The sequence below is a fragment of the Podospora anserina genome, chromosome 3 (genome assembly GCF_000226545.1).
Source record: "Podospora anserina S mat+ genomic DNA chromosome 3, supercontig 2".
NCBI lineage: Eukaryota > Fungi > Ascomycota > Sordariomycetes > Sordariales > Podosporaceae > Podospora > Podospora anserina.
Genome location: NW_001914856.1, coordinates 598,178 through 615,253, shown reverse-complemented (window position 1 = coordinate 615,253; position 17,076 = coordinate 598,178). Strand labels below are relative to the sequence as shown.

Below are 17,076 nucleotides of genomic sequence, written 5' to 3'. Positions count from 1 at the left end.
CTGATGCTGCCTCAGGTGTCCCGCCCGGTCTTGTACTGGCTCGTGCAGCCGGGGTACTTGCAGCTGTAAATCTTGGGCGGCTCGCGGCTGTGCTTCAGCCTCTTGTGCTTGGCCATGCTGCCTTTGAACCACCTTGGGTGTCCCTTTGGCCGGTAGCCGCACTCGTCGCATTTGGAGTCGGCTTCGACGATTCGGTCGTCTGGTACCGGTTGCTGTTGGGGGGTTGGTTGTGGTTGTGGGGAGGAGGAGGTGGCAAGGTTGAGGTAATCATCCATTGATTGTTGCTGCTGCTCTGGAGAAGGAGAAGAAGAAGAAGAAGAAAAGTTGTCGAGGTCGGGGAGGAGGTTCTCAATGTAAGTGATGCCCAGGCTGTGGTAGTCGCTTCGCCGGCGGGTTCCCAGGGCGGGGTCGTGGACGAGGTAGACTTCGTCGATGAGCTGGCGGGTTTGGGGGACGAAGAAGTCGTAGTACCGAGAGGAGGGGAGGGTGGTTTGGCCGGCGTGGAGGAGTTCGATTTCGAGTTTACGGATGCTGGAAGTTTGCCCAGAGGTCAAGTTTCGGAATGTTTGTCTGAGCTTCTCTCGCAGGTCGGGGCTGTCATAGGTCCGGGTGAGTTTTTCTAGGATGGGTTTCACTGTTTGTAGGAGGGCCGGGTTCACCGCTCCGTTTTGGTGCGAGTCTTGGGTGTGTTTGACGAGGAGAGCCGCCGGGTCTTGCAGATCGTGGAGGTGGGAGTCGGACCCGAAGAGCATTTTCATTTCGAGTTCTAGCGACGTTAGCGGTTGGTTTTGTGACAAGAGACAGTTGGAAAGCTCACCATCAAGGAAATCCCAAGCAGCCGCACGAAACATATCTGGCGGCTGCGATCTCATCCCATGGTGGCCTACTGGCGATTTCCCCTTGGAATCTGGAAACATGCTGCCGACCGTATCCAGGCTTCTCTGGACACCAGACGATGCTAGACCCTCGGGCTTCCAGATGAAGTCGGCCAGTTGCTGGTAATCCGGACGGTCTTGCTCTGGCATCATGCCCATGAGCGGAAGAGACTGGAGATATAGTCCCCTCACACGTTTGTGCGTTCCCTCCTGATACACAACCAAGGCAAACGCAAACACGAGATGCGCCAGGCACAGCGCGTCGTCCGCAGTCGATGGCTGAAACCCATCAAGGTACAAGCGCAAAGTCCGCAGCCCCCTCTCCGCTATCGTCTGAATCGACATGGACTTGAGCTGCCGCGCAAGTCGATTTCCCCGGATGTCCTGGATTTTGACCATCGATTGCACGACCTGCTCCTGCAGTACTTCCCAGGCTGAGTCGACCATCGACCTCGTTTCTGAGCAGCATGGATCAGGTTGCGAGACTTCCACCATCTCCCTGCTGTCGTTGTCGGGCAGCTCGGCCACATTGCTTGCCATCGAGGGCCCTGGGGCGTGATCGAGATCGAGATCGAGTGTCATTGGGAGTTCATTCATCGCCAGGATAGGGTCTGGAACAATACCATCCACCATCGAGGAAACCGGAAAGTCCGCTGGCAACTCGGAGTAAAAGTTGTGCAGGAAATCCGGGCATCCATTGTAGTCGTAACCGGCGTCGCCAAAGGGATTTTCGAGCATGGCACCGTCGATGGGGGACGTCATGTTTGTGTTCATGCCGTCCGGTGTCGACCAGGCCCCACCGCTATAGTTCGAGATGGGAGAGACCAATGAGTTGGCATTGCTGTAAACAGTATCGTAAGAGTTGGTGGTCCCATGACTGTCCGTGGTAAGGTTGCTGAAGGTGCTATCGTAGCTGACGTTACTATCGTTGCTAACGTTGCTGGTCGTCGTGTCGGTGCTTGCTGTCGACCTTACCGAGGAGCTGGGCGACAGACCTTTACTGCGTGGAGCAGTCGATGTTGGTCGGGACACCGGTCGAGGAGGCGCCTGGTGACGGGCGTATGGATTATTTGTCGCTAGCTGGAGTGGCGGCCTGACGTAACCAAACTGCTGCATGCTGTCGTCCTGTAATGTTATCGGCATTTGTAATGGTATCTGGGGCATCGCCATGTCAAGCGTGTGGTCCCACTCCATGGTGCTGGCATCGAGCTCTGGGAGGCTTGGCGGTATGATGGGTTGGGGGACTAGCAGGTCTTGTGGATCAATCGTCGGATACTGCTGCTGCTGCTGCGGCGGCGGTTGCTGTTGTGGCGCCATGGGGACTTCGATCTCGTTGGAGTCGGCTTCTAGAATCTCGGTAAGGGGTAGTTCGGCGGCATTTCCAGGCAGTGGTGGACCTGGCGCCGGTCGAGAAATGGATTCGTAACTCGGTGGTGGTTGGTGTGTCCGCTCCTCGTCGATGGTAGAGCCCTGTTGACCCTTTTTTGATTTGTGGCCCAGGCCGTGGAAAAGCTTCTTGGCTATGGTGAGGACCTTCTTCGCCCGGGATGGATGGCCGAGACACTTCTTGCATCTGATATCGTCAAAGTGCTCCACCCTCATGTGGTTATAGCACCAGTATTCCCCCGAGGCAAGATATCTGCACCCTGCCAGATGCTTGAGCATTGATTCGTGATCGGTGAGCTTGTGGTTGCATTTGAGAAGGGGGCATTCCGTCTTCTTTTCCGGATGCTTCCTGAGAGACTCGTTGCGTTTCACGGCAGCCCAGACGATGAATCTGTGTCGGGCACAATCTTCTTGGGACGTCTCTTGGGATCTGGATGGGATTAGCACAACCGACTCTCGCTGATGGGTTTCCTTTAGGTAATACATACACGCAGGACAACATGGGTTGCTCATTCAAGTCCAGGTCGAGGTCTTGGTCAAAGTCAGTGAGCTTCTGGGAGAGGGGCGAGGTTGAAGTGAAGCTCGCCCCATCCCCACCGTCTGTCAACAGACGGCCATGGCGGAATAGGGGTGGTGAAGACCGGAATGTTGGGTGATTTGAGTTTGAGGACTGGAGAGAGTGGTCCTCCAGGAGGGAATAGGGTTTCTTGAGGTCCATTTTTGGTGGACCGTGATGCTGTAATGGCAACAACAAAAAGGTCGTGGCACTTTCAGAGAGAGCTTTCTCAAAGAGGGGCGATTTTCTCTTCTGACCAACCGAACGGGACGACAGACGACAGGGCGAGTGAGAGCTAACGGCAAGCAACGAACAAGAGCATTCCGCCACCCATTTTAGTTTTATTTGGGATCTCGCCGTGCGCGCTGAACAATGCCAGTGGATGAAAGGCAGACTGGGCAGGGGCAGGTCGCGGAATTGCTCCTCTCAAGGTCCTAGCTGTCTGGCAGAGGCAGCGAAGCAGAAGCAGAAGCAGCGGATTAGGACTCGTAGGACTTGACCCATGCTATGCAGTCAAGAGGCGGCAGAGCGTGGTACCAAGGCCCGGTCGATGAGGATTGGCTGCCTCTTGGCCAACGCTGTTCAGTGTCTGTCCAGCGCGCGGTGCTGTGATTGGACGTCAAGCTGACCCGATCGATGATTCCCGCTTCGAGTCCGTTCCTGAGTCCGGCAGATGGCATCAATGAATGATGTGGCCTGTTCTCTACGAAGTAGGTTCAGAGTGTGGAAAACTCATCACCGCTCTCTCCTGAACTACCTAAATATTCTGTGGCCGCTTGGCTTGGCACTATGGTATTCTATTGCCGTTTTCCGGTCACAACGGATCTGCCTCGTGTGTGTTGGGGCTTGCACGGCGGGCCAATCGTAAGCCCCCGTGGCTTGAACCCCGCGAGGCAGATTTTCCCAGATGCTGGCTCTTGGCGCTCCGTTAACACTGGCTAACGAGACCCGATGAGATCTTTGTGTTCTTGAGATGCCGTCTGACGTTCGAACCTGACCGAGAGAAGATGGTGAGCTAAAGACATGATGGTTGGAAGACTTGGGACAGGGAACAGGAGTCAGAGGCAAGGCTGCGTGAGCCACACGAAAAGAAAAGAACTCGTGGTCCCGAGGCACCAACAGACGGTCCTGGAAGTCCTTCCTCGGAATCCAGGTTCTCCGTTATCTTCATCCTCGTAGCCTCTTCTCAGCTGAGGTCTTCACCGAACGAGACGAGGTTCCGGCGACACGATCGAGTTGGTTGCCGACCAGGCCGGTCGCTACCACCCCGGTGCCCATCCGTTCCGCTCTCTACAGCAGCCCGTCCCCGTTCTCATCCCCCGGAGCGGCCGCCTCTACTCGAGGCCAAGGCTGGCACCCGTCTAACCAAAGCTTGGTACGCGGGGTGTTGGCAACGGGCTGCTGTATTGGTATTCTTGGGTCTCGAGCGATAAGAGTGTTTCTTTTTCGCCCGTCCCCGCCGATGTCCAATTGTTTCATGCAAAGCAAACCTGGGGAACCTTGCTGGATTCTCTCGGTGCAACTCTCATTCTGAAGCAACTGGGAGCTCCCTGCTCACTGACGAACGGGGATTTTCTGCCTACATTGTTAGCGCCAACCACCCCGCGTTGTATAACAATATCACCTTCAACCTTGAACATGTGAAGAAAGATGCTGTTATCTTGTTGATCTCAACAGAGTTTCTTTCACGGCGGCTCCCGTCTTGATCATGAGAAGATGGTCCAAATGTCAGACAACCTCGAGGCATCAGGGTCCATTCTCGTCTGAATGAAGACTGGTCCAGCAAAACGTAAGACACTGCCGAAAATGGATGCGAGCAATGCAGGAGCTGCAGCCTAGGTGTTTGAGATTCAAGCTTTTTGCTGGTCGAGGCGGCGATGGCGGGGCACGTTCCATTCACTTTCCTGTGACAACAACTCTCAAACATGGCCAGCAGCGTTTGGGTTATCCCTTCTTGCCTATACCGTCCATGTGTTTCTCTCATCGCCTCGCCAGAAATGGCAGCGAGCAGCTTTCTGTTCCTATTTTCTGGGAATAATCCCACGAATACAACCTGATGATATGGCCATCACGGCACTGTCCTGTTTCAAGTTGATGCTGGGTGTTGGATGTTGGGAGAAGCCCCCGATTTCACAGCGTCGAGACCCGCTGTTTTCGAGCGGCATCCCCACCGCAAGGGTCCTGGCGCCGGCCGGTCTCAAACAGCGGCCGGCTTCTTTTTGGCACTCGGGAGGAATCATGGAACCATGGGTCCTATCATGGTCTGTTCTCTTTCTCTGGATCGCCGGGTGAGCTGGAAGGATGATGAATCTATGGTTCTGTGCCGCTCGTGATCTGCGTATTCTTTTAATCCTTTTGGACGGCTCAAACAGAGACAACATGCAAGTCAGCAAAGTCTTGGATAAATCAACGTCCACTCGGCTATCTGCGATGGGCCATCTCGAAACAAGTTGAACAGCGCCAGAGGGGGTCCACTCGTCACCATCACAAGCACGAACTTGCATCATCGCATGTGCTCCTAGGAGAGCCAACCACGCCGCGAGATGCTCTGAAGGAAGAGGGTGTGTGTGGTACCGCACAGCAAAGCCGCTCTGGTTGGCACACGCCGTGCGAGAAGGCCGCGGTCGAAGCCCCTAATCATGACGCCTCATTGGTCTGTATTTCATTCTTATCGACCTTATCGACTAACATCAGTCTGGACCCTTTTTGCACTCCCCCAATCCCAAACTCACACCCCAGCCGTGGTTTTTTTTTTTTTTCCCTCGCTTCGCCCACAGACTCTCCCCTTGGTTGGGACTCGGTCGTCCGTCGTCTGAGCACGGGGGGTCCTCCCCGGTCATGCTCATCGGTGCCGGGCCACAACTGTTAAAAAGAGGGAAAGGCCCTGTAGTTGCCGTGATCTCGACTGTCTCGGAAAGCTGGAGCTTCTTACCCCTATCTCCTCTTTCCTGTCGTGAAAGCAAAGCCACCCCGTTGGAGGCGCTGGACGACTCCTCGAGTTTGGTACCGCTGATTCATGCCCGTCGATGCTTGCATCTATACCGTATTCTCTGTCGTCATTTTCATCTTCTCCCGTTGAAGGCGGTTGGCCCTTATCTTGCTTTTAATATCCAAGTCTGCCCCCCCCCCCTCTCCCGTCCTGTACGTCGTCTAATATCGATACCCAAGCTGCTGGTCTCGGGCAACCCCCAAAATGTGAGTCCCGGCCTTATTACACCTAATCCCATGCCACCCTCCTATCTACTATTTGCCTCTGCTTCAGCCCAGGCCATAGTGGATGTTTGATATAGTCCCAAGTCTCGGGAGGGGTGAAATCCACAGGGCCGGGCCCTGTATTAGCAAAACGCGGCTAACAATTTTTCTTTGTTTTATTTTCCCCCATTTCAGGCGCACTACTCCTCTTCATCACTGCCGTCCGCGGCCTTGTTTCTCAGACTCGATGAAATCCAGCACATACGGATACGCATACTCGGTCTATGACATGGACGGATCACCCCAGGCCGTCACCGAGCTCGACCTGAGCGCCTGCCACCCCAACTCCATTGTCGACAGGATTAATGCCATGCCCGCGTTGAAGACGAGTACTGGTGAGTCCATTTCTTTCTCATCTTTCTGTTGTCATTAGAGTCTACCTACCCCTCTATTGGGACCCCTCGGCCCAAGAAAAATTTCCCAATGTCAACATGCCCCGCTATTCAGGAGAGAGTTATGTCACCACTCTTCAAGAGACATATTTCATGTTGTCTTGTCTCGGGAAATAAATTGGTTTTCAGTTACATTCAATATCGCACCTCGTTTATCCTGTCTCTGGAGATTTGTCCCCCTTTCCCACCTTGACTTCTCACGCGACACATTACTGCCGTGGGAGAGAAAAATCTCCAAAGGGGGAAACCAAAAATCCCGGTGCGGGGCATCATTCAATCCCACCCACCAAGCCCCAACTGCCATGTCCACCAGAAACATCACCGTTACATTTCCGATACAGCCAAGATTTTTCACGTCGCTTAAACTCTTAACAAAACACCTTGATCAAAAACACCAAACTTACATTTTCATGTCAATAGCATTCTTCACCTTCCTCCGCGCCAACCTCGTCCTCCCCCACAGCGCCATGTCCTCCAACCCATCAACCCCCAACCTAGCACCCTCTTCTCTCCGAAGGTCACCACCAACCCCCCAATCCCATTCCCGCCCAGCAACGCCCATCCCAACCACCACCCTCGACGAAGAAGATGAGATCCCCCCCTTGACCCTCGAAGTCCTGACCTCCAAGCCCGACAAAACCGCGGCGTTGAAGCTCATCGCCGATAGCATCGCCCAACAAAGACAAACCGCCTCAAGCCATATAATCACCCACCCCCTCCCCCTCTCCTCCCTCATCGCCACCTTGGCCATAACCTACCACTTCTTCCTCTCCTCATCCGACCTCGGAACAAAACTGATGATCCTTTCGTCATTGGTAACGACATACCTCCTTACCGTACGGTACCTCACCTCCCCATTCATCCGCCTCGCCGAAAGCATCACCCCTTCCTTTCTCGGGTCAGACTCTCCCGAAGATCAGGACACCGTTATTGCCTGCCGGTACGGGGGGGAGATTATTGGGGTCACGGTGTTGCATATTTCCCGTCCGGCGGGGCAGTCAGATCCCAATTTCAAGAGGCATAAACAGAGGGGCAGTTTGAGTTCGTTCAAGGGGGGGAAGGGGGTGATCAGGGCTTGGACGGTCAAGTCGAGGTATAGAGGGAAGGGGTTGGGGGGGGATATGCTGAGGGAGGCGGTTAGGTTGACGAAAGAAAGATGTGGGAGGGATGGGGAGGTGGGGTTTGCGAGGGGGCATGCTAATGCGGGGTTGATTCCTGTGGGGGGGAGGGGGGAGGACAATAGACAGGGAGATAGGGAGGAGGAGATGGTGTTGCCGGAGTGGTTGAACCGGGGGTGGTTGAGGAGGTCTGAAAGAAAGGCGGCGCAGGCGCTGGAGAGGGTGGTGAGTGAGTTTGGGAATGGGAAGAGGAGATGAATCTGACGAGCTTGGGAAGAGAGGGAGGGGATAGAGACGGTGGAAAAAGGGTTTTCATTTTTATTTGTTGGGTTTGATACCATGGGCTGGTCGGGAACTACACAATCGCTTTTTTACACACGGCAAATTGCTTCTTTTTGGATACTGGGTTTGGGGCAACGGCGTTCTGTTTCTGGTCACCTACTCTTTTTTTTTTTTGGGGGGGCGGGGGGGGGGAATCTGCGATACCACCACCACCACCACAACAACAACAACAACAATAACAACAACCAATCGTTATTCATTCAAGAGATACCACATAGACTTTCGCTAAAGAGTCCTACATTAATATTATCTATACCTGATTTATCACATTTGCTTTTCATGGTTGTGTGTGTGTATAGAGTGGAATGTTTGTCTTGTGGTGATAAGTCTGAAAAGGGGGCTGACATCAATCCGGTTGGGTTGCGAAGTCAACAAATCCTCCCGAGACACCCGCTCACATCACAAACCCAGCAGTGAGGTTCAATAAGGTACCAACTTTGAATTCCCCTAAAACAATTGCAACCCTTGCAAACTCGGTGTACACACACCTGCCGGCCCATCCCATCCCAAATAGTATGTGCCCCGTGACCAACATGTTTATCCCCAATGACAAGAACCAATGGTTTGCCAATTGCCTCCAGAATCCGTTGTACTTTGGGATGCCCGCGGCAAAGGAAATAAACCGAGTGAAAAATCACCGCAGCAGCCTATCCACCCAAAACGCCAACCTTGTGTTCCGTCCATATCCTACACCCCCAAAACGCCGTTGACAGAATAATTAGGAAAGATTTCCGACAGACGAATTTATGACCTTAGTCTTGATCCATATCCTGCGACGCGCCCGCAATCGCCTTTCTCCTCATTCCCGTCGTAGGGGCAGTATAAGTCTCGGGATCAAAACCATAGATCGGACGACCGATACGGCGGAGGGCAAAGATGACCTAACTCTCTGTCAGTTGGATCAATGGAGGTTGGGGCGGGGTGGGGGGGACTAACATCCTCGACCGTGACGGTCTTCGCACCGCGATACTCGGTATAAGTAGTGATATCCTTCAGGATCTATCAACATATTAGTCCTGTCAAAGAAGGGAGGAGAGTGGGTGAGAGTGGTGAGCAAAAACATACCACTGAAAGCCTATCCTTGAGAACCTTACGGACCTCCTCGTAGATCATCCCCGAGATACGCTTAACGCCACCGCGGCGGGCGAGACGACTGGATGATGTATATATTAGCAGGTAAATTCTTCGGTCTGATGATTTGAAGGTGGTGGTGGTGGTGGTGGTCGGTCGGGTAGGGGGGAAGCAAGTCGCTCGGAACGAAAAGTCGCAAAGCAACATATCCGCCATCCCAGCTTGTGATCCCATGGTTCGTGTGTTCTTGACAAGTCGCATCCCCAACTCTCACAAACCAACTGGACTCGCGACTCACCACCTCCCCCCCCCCCGCCCAAAAAACAACAACAACAAAAACATACCGAATCGCAGGTTTAGCTATCCCCCCAAAATAATTAGCATCTCATTCATCCCCAACCTCCCATCATCATCAATGATAAAACCCACTAATCCCCTGAATCGTGTCCTTCAAAATCCTCCTATGTCTCTTGGCCCCCACCTTCCCCTTCCCAACCCCGAGCGGCGCCTTCCCCCCAACACTCCTCATCACCGCCTTGGCCCTCGACGAGGAGGGACCACCTCTGGCCGGCAAAGTAGGCGGCATTGTCTTCGCGACTTCTTGTAGAAATTGAAATTGAAATCGTAAACAAACAACACTCAGTAGATATCGACAAAACAGGTCATGGCGCGCAACAATTGAACTGGAACGGTAGGTGATGGTGGTGAGTTAAACAACAAGGAAAGGTAGGTAAGTCGGGGAATGAAGTGAGTGAGTGGCGAACAACGCTTGAAATCAAGCATAACTCGTCCCTATTGGCCCGTGCGCCTCACTAACAGGAGCCCGGGCAAAGTCGCTGGGTGGCTGTCAAGGCTGATGCCTAAAAATAAAGCTGAGAATATTAGTATTTGAATATATTTATCAACAATGCAAACGGATGGTAATAAATATATATGAAAAAGCAAACGGAACAATTGGTCTTAAGAGCACAATGAACTGTAGAAAACCTAAATAACAAGAATCAATTATATTAAACCGAGCCCCATATCATCACCACCAACCCCCCATCTACCGCTCTATGTGTTCGTGAGAGATCTCCCCCTTTCCTGCTCCAACATCATTATTCAACCCCCCATCACTATTTCCTTCAGGGGGATGTCAATGTTTATATACCTTCGTGGCTTTGTTTTGAGAACCCTCTCTCTGCTCATCAGACACACCTCGAAACGCCAACTCCAAATGTGTATAACTCAACTTCCCGTCGTAGTTCCAAACAAGTTGACTTGTAAAAAAATCACTCGGAAATAAAGGTGGACTCGGCAAAGACGGTGCCCTGCTCGCTGACTTCTTGGCCGTCGACCTTGATCTTGAGAGTGAGTTTTTGTTGTTGGGGGTAGTACTACGTTTCATATTAGCACTTGACCTGTAAAACGACCACTGCGACAAAAAAACGTACCTGGTAGATATAAGGCTTTGTTCCGGCAGCACTCGAAACAATCTGCTTGACAAATCCAGGCACCTCGGCCATGACGTCTATCCTGTCGAGCCTCTTCTCCAAAGCACCCTCCAACGAAGCCTCGACCGGCTTGCCATCCTTGGTCGTTCCCGTCCAAGTGTACTTGATGGTCTCGGGCTCGGGCCACCCGTTCTCCCCGTCGCTCTTCGACTTGGTGTGAGTAACTGTGCTCTTGCAGTTCGCCATGACGATCTCCCCATCCTTGACAATACCACCAATCGTCACCTCGGTCAAGCCGTAGGAAGGAGGAGTGGTAAAATTCATCACCACAGCCGTGTAAGTGGGACCCTGGAAGTCGACAAAGTTCCACTTGGCCGCCGCGTGGTGAGGCTTCATGCCCTGGAGAGCCATGATGTACGTGGCCTTGCCCCTGAAATCGACCGGCCCCTCCTTGGTGCTGATGGTGCCCTCGGCTGTGCAGCGTGGCCAGAAAGCATGGCGCATGGTGCCCCATGGGTTCTTGAGATCGGTGCCAAACAGCGTCTTGCCCGTCCTGCCGACCTGGAAGCCGGGACCGGCCCGCTTGATGGTCAAGTTGACGATGGCCCGGTCGTCATTCATCGACTTGATTGTGTAGGTGGTTCCGTCCTCGGAGAGCTCGACGGCGCAGTCGTCGGCGAAGAAGCTACTCTTGTCCTCGCTGAAGTCGGGGTTGGTGAGCTGGGTCGAGCACCAGAGGTGGGGCTTCGAGGAATCGAGGCTAAAGAGCTTGCAGTTGAACTGGCAGGTCGTGTGGATGCCCCTGCATGATGCAGCGTGTCAGCGTGTGCGCAGAGGGGTCGCTCTCACATATGAAGCTTACGCCACGTTACTATAGATGACTTGGGCAAACCCAAGCTGACCGTTGTCAGCCATGAGGTAGAAGCTCTGGGTCTCGACGCTGGTCGAGGTCATGGCCTGCCATTTCAGGTCATCGCGGGTGAGCTCGGTATAGGGTGTGGTCTCGGCCTCGACGGCAACGGACTGGATTGCCTCAGGGCCATAGATGGGCTCCTTGGTGCCGGCGACGTTGGCGAGCCTAAGGGAGAAAAAAAGGGGTGTCAGTCGACCAATACAACAACAGTCCGTCCATGGAGAGGTTCTTACTGCTGCTGCGCCCACTTGAACATGTTTGCGGTTTGTTTGCGAAGGAAGGGGTGAAAAGTTACCGTTGCGATAATAATCGTCAGAACCGTGCTTTGGGTCGAAATGGAGAGAGAGTGAAAAGAGCAAGGTCTGAAGCCGTTCACCGCCGTCAAAAGAGATCCTCGAATAAAAGATGGAAAGAGGAGGGGCTAATCTCCTATCCGCTGTATTCGGTGGCACGCTATCATCCACTGGACGTCACTGCTCCTCCGCCCCAACGCACGGGTCCCTATAAAACAGGGTTCTCTCTGAAAAAGCCCCACTACGCCGCGCATCCAGAAGTCTAACTTGTGGCTGAAACCGCTCCTGGAAGTTCCAAGAACGGGCACATCGGCTGTGGCTGAAGCGGTGCAACCGCCCACCCGAAATTTTTGGTCTGGAGCAGCTCGGCGCCGCTCGCGAGAACCTCACCACCCCAGCTCCGGAGCTGTCAACCCACACCTTTTCGCGACGCCATTGCACCCTCGGACCGAGTCACCGATTATTTCCCTCCCGAACAACCGTCGATACCGAGCCTCACAATGTCCAAGGCAGCGGCAGGTGGTGCCAAGGGCCTCGAGCAGGTCGTCAAGATCATTGTCGGCGCCGGCCAAGCCAGTCCTAGTCCTCCCGTCGGTCCTGCCCTCGGTTCCAAGGGTATCAAGTCGATGGATTTCTGCAAGGTCGGTCAAAATCAAGAGGGAGGAGGAAGGGGGAGCTCGGCATCGAAATGTTGACATAAGGGGGATATGTAGGAGTTTAATGCGAGGACGACACACATCAACGTCGGAACGCCATTGCCCGTCCGAGTCACCGTCCGGCCCGACAGAACCTTCCACTTCGAGATCAGGACGCCTCAAACATCATGGCTATTGCTCAATGCGGCCGACGTCCCGATTGGAAAGAAGGGCAAGAGGAAAGGTGCCCAGAAGCCAGGCCACGAGACTGTTGGGTCAGTTAGTCTCAAGCATGTCTATGAGATTGCAAAGATCAAACAGTCAGAGCCCCGGTTGTCCGGTCTGTCATTAGAAGGCATTTGCAGATCGATTGTCTGGCAAGCCAGGGGGATGGGCATCTCTGTGGTTGCTTAGAGGGGTCAGAGGACAGGCTGGGTTTGGGGGCGTTACGGTTGTTTGCAAAACATCTTGATATCCGACAAGAGACGGGAATAGCCATAGCATTGTAGCTGTGGTTTTGTATATATATCACCATGTACCACCAGTTGTATGATTTCAAGAGGTACCATGCGCTGATAGTGGGAGCATGGGTGGGTGTGCAGCTTCCCCACTTACAGCTTTGCCTCGTAGGTACCTTGATAGATTCGCCCGAGCTTTTGATCACAAACTTGAGACAAAACCCAGATCTCGTGGAACTTGGCCGTTAGAGACAAGACGGGATGAGCGCTGCGAGACGTGTTTCCGGTGGTTCTTGGTGTCGCGGCCGGTCTCCAGGTTCTGTGGACAGCGGACAGCGGAGACAAGGCTGGGACGGAGGCCGGGGTGTCGTTGTTGTCCGTGAACATGTCACTGAAGGACAAGATTCGCGTGCCGAGCCCCGACCGAACCGACTCTCGGAATCATGCATCTCAACCTCCATGCGACTCACACGTGTTCGAGCTCGTTGGCTGCTTGTTGTTGGCAGTTTCCAGCTTCTGATTGGAAAGAGAAGAAACATTGGATCCGATAAGATGGATGACGAGATCGGAGAGATCATTTTCTCAACCAGCCCACCTTCCGGAGTGAGCCTCACATGTATCCGAGATATGGAGACCCCTCCATTACGTCGGTGCCCCCCATGCCCCCCTCCCCCCCAGCTCTCACTGGAAGACTGTGCGTGAGTGAGCCTTTTTTTGGTGTCCCAAACAGCCGTGAGGTGCCTTACCCAAGGAGGAAATCCCGCCCGTATCCGCGTATGCCTTTGGTCGCCACAGACTGGTAGTTGGAAGCTGGTGAAATGCTCGCTGCGAGTCAGGCTCGTGGGAAGAAATTAGTGGACAAGATCAAGAGATCAGGGGACTTGATAAAAAAAAGACCCACTGCCGGGCCCGTGAGGCCCCGGAAATGGCCGCCCTCGCTCAGGACCTGGGAGAACCCTGGGAACTTGTGGTGATGCTCAGGTGCTTGAAGGGTACCCGTGCCTCCCGCAGATGTCAGCCAACGTTGAGTGGCGCGTCTTACTGCAAACCAGGTACCGGACAAGTAGCTGAGCCCCACCACGTCGCAACGACCTCGTAGCGTATAGCGCACCTCTCTTCTCGGCGCTCCGCCGCGGTTCAGGCGCAGCCAGCCAGCAGCCGTCTCTTGTCCGTCATCTAGGATTCTGGGCCCGATTGCTCTGCTTCCTCCAGTCTCCATCTTTGGATCCTGCAAACTATCATCGTGCTTTCCCTCTTCGCGCAGGCGCAATCGCAATCGCAACCGCTTTCTTCTAGACCATCTCCATCATGGCTTCCAGTGCCCCGGCGCCGGAAGGGCAGCACGAGATCCTGAACAAAGGTGAGTCTCACCGGGACACTACCTACTCACTCACTGTGCACTGTTTCGATCGCCCCTCACTCAACCCCAAACCCCCACGGATTTCCAGTCCGCTGTTTGTTAGCGAAAGACACACCTTGCTGATTTCGACGTCGTACGCATCATCTAGAGCCCTCAAAAATCGAGATATCTCCCCCAAAAGACGAACCCGCTGCCGAATCCTCCCCCGCCGTCCGCTTCAAGTCGACGGTACAGGAGATCACCCCTGAAGATGCATCGCTCCTCGCCAACACAGACAATGTCTCACTCGGACAGCCCGGACGGGTCACATCTGAGGAAATACGTGATCTCTCTGAGCGATTGAGGAATTGTCCGCTCCAGGAACGCCGCATGAACATTTTCTCATACGAGCCAGTATCGCTACCAGTATCCAGGGTACGTATCGACGTTTCCAGGTTTCCAGGTTTTCGGGCCTATTGGCGTGTGGGTCTGGTTATCGATCGATGGTGTCTTTGTCTTGGTTGTGGCGGATTCTAGTATGGGATCAGATATCCAGCCGAGGCCTTGTGGGGTGGTCTCAGAACTTACTTTGTCTTTTGCTTTTCAGGGTCTCTTTTTTTCCTAGAACTTTAAGGCTGACGTTTGATCGATCTCGGCTTTAGACTGCATCGCGCGACGATGATTCTCGGGAACCGAGCCGGGAAGCAACAAGAAGTTCGGCGAGCCACCAGGGCTCACCGCACCTAAAAGCAAGCAGTTATATGAGGAGGAGTCCAGAAATGCATACGCCACCGCTGACACCGGCCGGCACGGACAATGTGGAAGCAGGACTGAAGAGAGAGCCGGCCGGAAACCAAGATCGCCTGGGTCGCATGCCAGATATCATCACGCCTCAAGATTCGCTCCACGAGCCTGCACCTGTCAATCCTGCTCGTCTATCCGTCCAGCATCATTCTACAACGACCGAAAAAGAGCGGGTGTCACGGAGGCCCGCGACGTCAGATGGAAGAGACCATTCCGCTCTCGGTGACCACCGAAAGGGGTTGTTCTCGCTCGGCGCCGGGAGTGGTTCCAACTCACCCGCCAGCTCTGTCCCACCGTCTCGCGATAGCAGTCCGTCCCGCGCAGCCGCTGCCTCGCTGTTCTATTCCCGACAAGCACCGCCAACTGGAGAGGCTAATGACCCCTACGCCGCGAGCAAGCGTCAAACACCAAAACAAATTGAGTCCCGCTTCATGTTCACCAGGAAAAAGAACAAGAACGCCTCGCCCAGTTCATCGACCCTGAGCCTGCCCAGAATATCCGGAGACAAGCGCCTCAACAGCGACGACAACGTTATCCACAGCCGAAATAGCTCCATGGCGGATCTGAAGAGGTTCTTCAAGCTGGGGCCAGGCAGCAAGGTCAAGCGCACCTCATCACCAGCAGCTTCGGTTCGGTCTGGTATCAAGACGCCAAAGGGCGGCCAGATTCCATTCGACAACGACCACGGTCTCACTTCCAAGTATGGAAAGCTTGGAAAGGTGTTGGGAGCTGGAGCGGGTGGTTCTGTGCGGTTGATGAAGCGCGCCGAGGACAGCACCGTGTTCGCCGTCAAGGAGTTCAGACCCCGCCACTCATATGAGACGGAGAGGGAATACGTCAAGAAATTGACGGCCGAGTACTGCATGGGGTCTTCTCTGCACCACGGCAACATCATTGAGACGCTTGACATTGTCCAGGAGAAGGGCAAGTGGTACGAGGTGATGGAATACGCGCCGTTTGACCTGTTTGCCATTGTCATGACGGGGAAGATGGCGAGAGAAGAAGTCACTTGCTGCTTCTTGCAGATTCTGAGCGGTGTTACGTATCTTCACAGCATGGGGCTGGCGCATCGGGATTTGAAGCTTGACAACGTGGTGGTGAGCGAGCGGGGGATCATGAAGATAATCGATTTTGGTAGTGCCCATGTCTTCAAATATCCTTTTGAGACGAGCACTGTTCTTGCTTCTGGTGAGTTTTTTTTTCTTCCTGGAGATGGTGTTGCCATGCGGCAGTTTACTGACTGGTTGATGTACAGGTATCGTCGGCTCAGATCCATATCTTGCGCCTGAGGTCTACGACGAAAAGAAGTACGACCCACAAGCGGTGGATATCTGGTCGTTGGCCATCATCTACTGCTGCATGACGCTCAGACGCTTCCCCTGGAAGCTTCCCCGTCTTACCGATAGCTCGTTCAAGCTCTTTGCTGCCGATCCAACGCCTGGTCACGACCCGAAGAAGCTCATTCTTCCACCATCCGCATCCATGACCGCTTTGAACAACACGCCTGAGAGAGCTTTTGTCGAAGGACAACCTGCGCCTGAAAAGTCCAAGAGCGAGGAGAAGCGGCCGTCTGGCCAAGACGGCGGCGAAAAGAAGGAAGTCATCCGCGGCCCGTGGCGTATCCTTCGACTGTTGCCCAGGGAAAGCCGGCATGTCATTGGGCGCATGCTCGATCTCGACCCAAAAACGCGCGCTCAGATGAGCGAGATTTTGGAGGACCCTTGGGTGTCAGATACAGTTATTTGTCGGCAGGTTGGACCGGGGCAGGTGGTTAATGCTGATGATCACACGCATGTGTTGGAGCCGCCTACGCCTCCTGCTCCAAAATGAGACGAGGATGGTGGCCGGTGAAAAGCCATTATTCGCATTTTTATTCGCTTCACGAGATTCTGCCAGACACTCAACGTGGTGTAAAGGTTATGGGATTTGGGGCAGTCACGGACACCAGATGTTTACATGCACGCACGAACTCACAGACTCCGACGACATCCTTTTTTTTTTCTTTACCTAATTTGCTTTTTCTACTTTTACTTGTTTTGCTCTTTTTTTCTGGTTTCGATGCGGGGAGTCTAGAGGAGCCGATATAGGCAATTCCAGCGGAATTTTTTTTTGTTACGTTTGTGCGGTTGGGCAACAGACTAGATTTGGGTTTGTTTTTGTTTCTTGGATCCCCTGAAAAAAGGGTAACCCAGGGCTGGGGGGGGAG

General features: G+C 53.8%; 6 protein-coding genes across 6 annotated transcripts; 3 read left to right on the top strand and 3 right to left on the bottom strand.

The window, feature by feature from the left end:
* Window positions 1–11: 11 nt before the first annotated feature.
* Window positions 12–2,747, bottom strand: PODANS_3_3530 (uncharacterized protein; the record flags this gene model as incomplete). Its single annotated transcript, XM_001909103.1, has 1 exon — window positions 12–2,747. One exon carries the CDS (start codon window positions 2,745–2,747, stop codon window positions 12–14), a length of 2,736 nt encoding a protein of 911 aa, XP_001909138.1.
* A 3,347-nt stretch (window positions 2,748–6,094) lies between these two features.
* On the top strand, window positions 6,095–7,837 carry PODANS_3_3520 (uncharacterized protein; the record flags this gene model as incomplete). The annotated part of the gene is made up of 2 exons (XM_001909102.1): window positions 6,095–6,404; window positions 6,591–7,837. The coding sequence occupies 2 exons, from the start codon at window positions 6,095–6,097 to the stop codon at window positions 7,835–7,837; spliced, it is 1,557 nt and encodes a 518-aa protein (XP_001909137.1).
* Window positions 7,838–8,673: 836 nt separating this feature from the next.
* Window positions 8,674–9,578, bottom strand: PODANS_3_3510 (uncharacterized protein; the record flags this gene model as incomplete). The annotated part of the gene is made up of 5 exons (XM_001909101.1): window positions 8,674–8,802; window positions 8,858–8,920; window positions 8,987–9,074; window positions 9,337–9,352; window positions 9,422–9,578. The coding sequence occupies 5 exons, from the start codon at window positions 9,576–9,578 to the stop codon at window positions 8,674–8,676; spliced, it is 453 nt and encodes a 150-aa protein (XP_001909136.1).
* Window positions 9,579–10,266: 688 nt separating this feature from the next.
* Window positions 10,267–11,597, bottom strand: PODANS_3_3500 (uncharacterized protein; the record flags this gene model as incomplete). Its single annotated transcript, XM_001909100.1, has 4 exons — window positions 10,267–10,371; window positions 10,429–11,230; window positions 11,291–11,506; window positions 11,575–11,597. The coding sequence occupies 4 exons, from the start codon at window positions 11,595–11,597 to the stop codon at window positions 10,267–10,269; spliced, it is 1,146 nt and encodes a 381-aa protein (XP_001909135.1).
* Window positions 11,598–12,134: 537 nt separating this feature from the next.
* On the top strand, window positions 12,135–12,683 carry PODANS_3_3490 (uncharacterized protein; the record flags this gene model as incomplete). Its single annotated transcript, XM_001909099.1, has 2 exons — window positions 12,135–12,275; window positions 12,348–12,683. 2 exons carry the CDS (start codon window positions 12,135–12,137, stop codon window positions 12,681–12,683), a joined length of 477 nt encoding a protein of 158 aa, XP_001909134.1.
* A 1,527-nt stretch (window positions 12,684–14,210) lies between these two features.
* On the top strand, window positions 14,211–16,700 carry PODANS_3_3480 (uncharacterized protein; the record flags this gene model as incomplete). The annotated part of the gene is made up of 4 exons (XM_001909098.1): window positions 14,211–14,505; window positions 14,628–14,674; window positions 14,729–16,058; window positions 16,126–16,700. Coding segments are annotated over 4 exons (2,247 nt in total), but the record flags the coding sequence as incomplete, so codon positions are not given.
* Window positions 16,701–17,076: the final 376 nt, after the last annotated feature.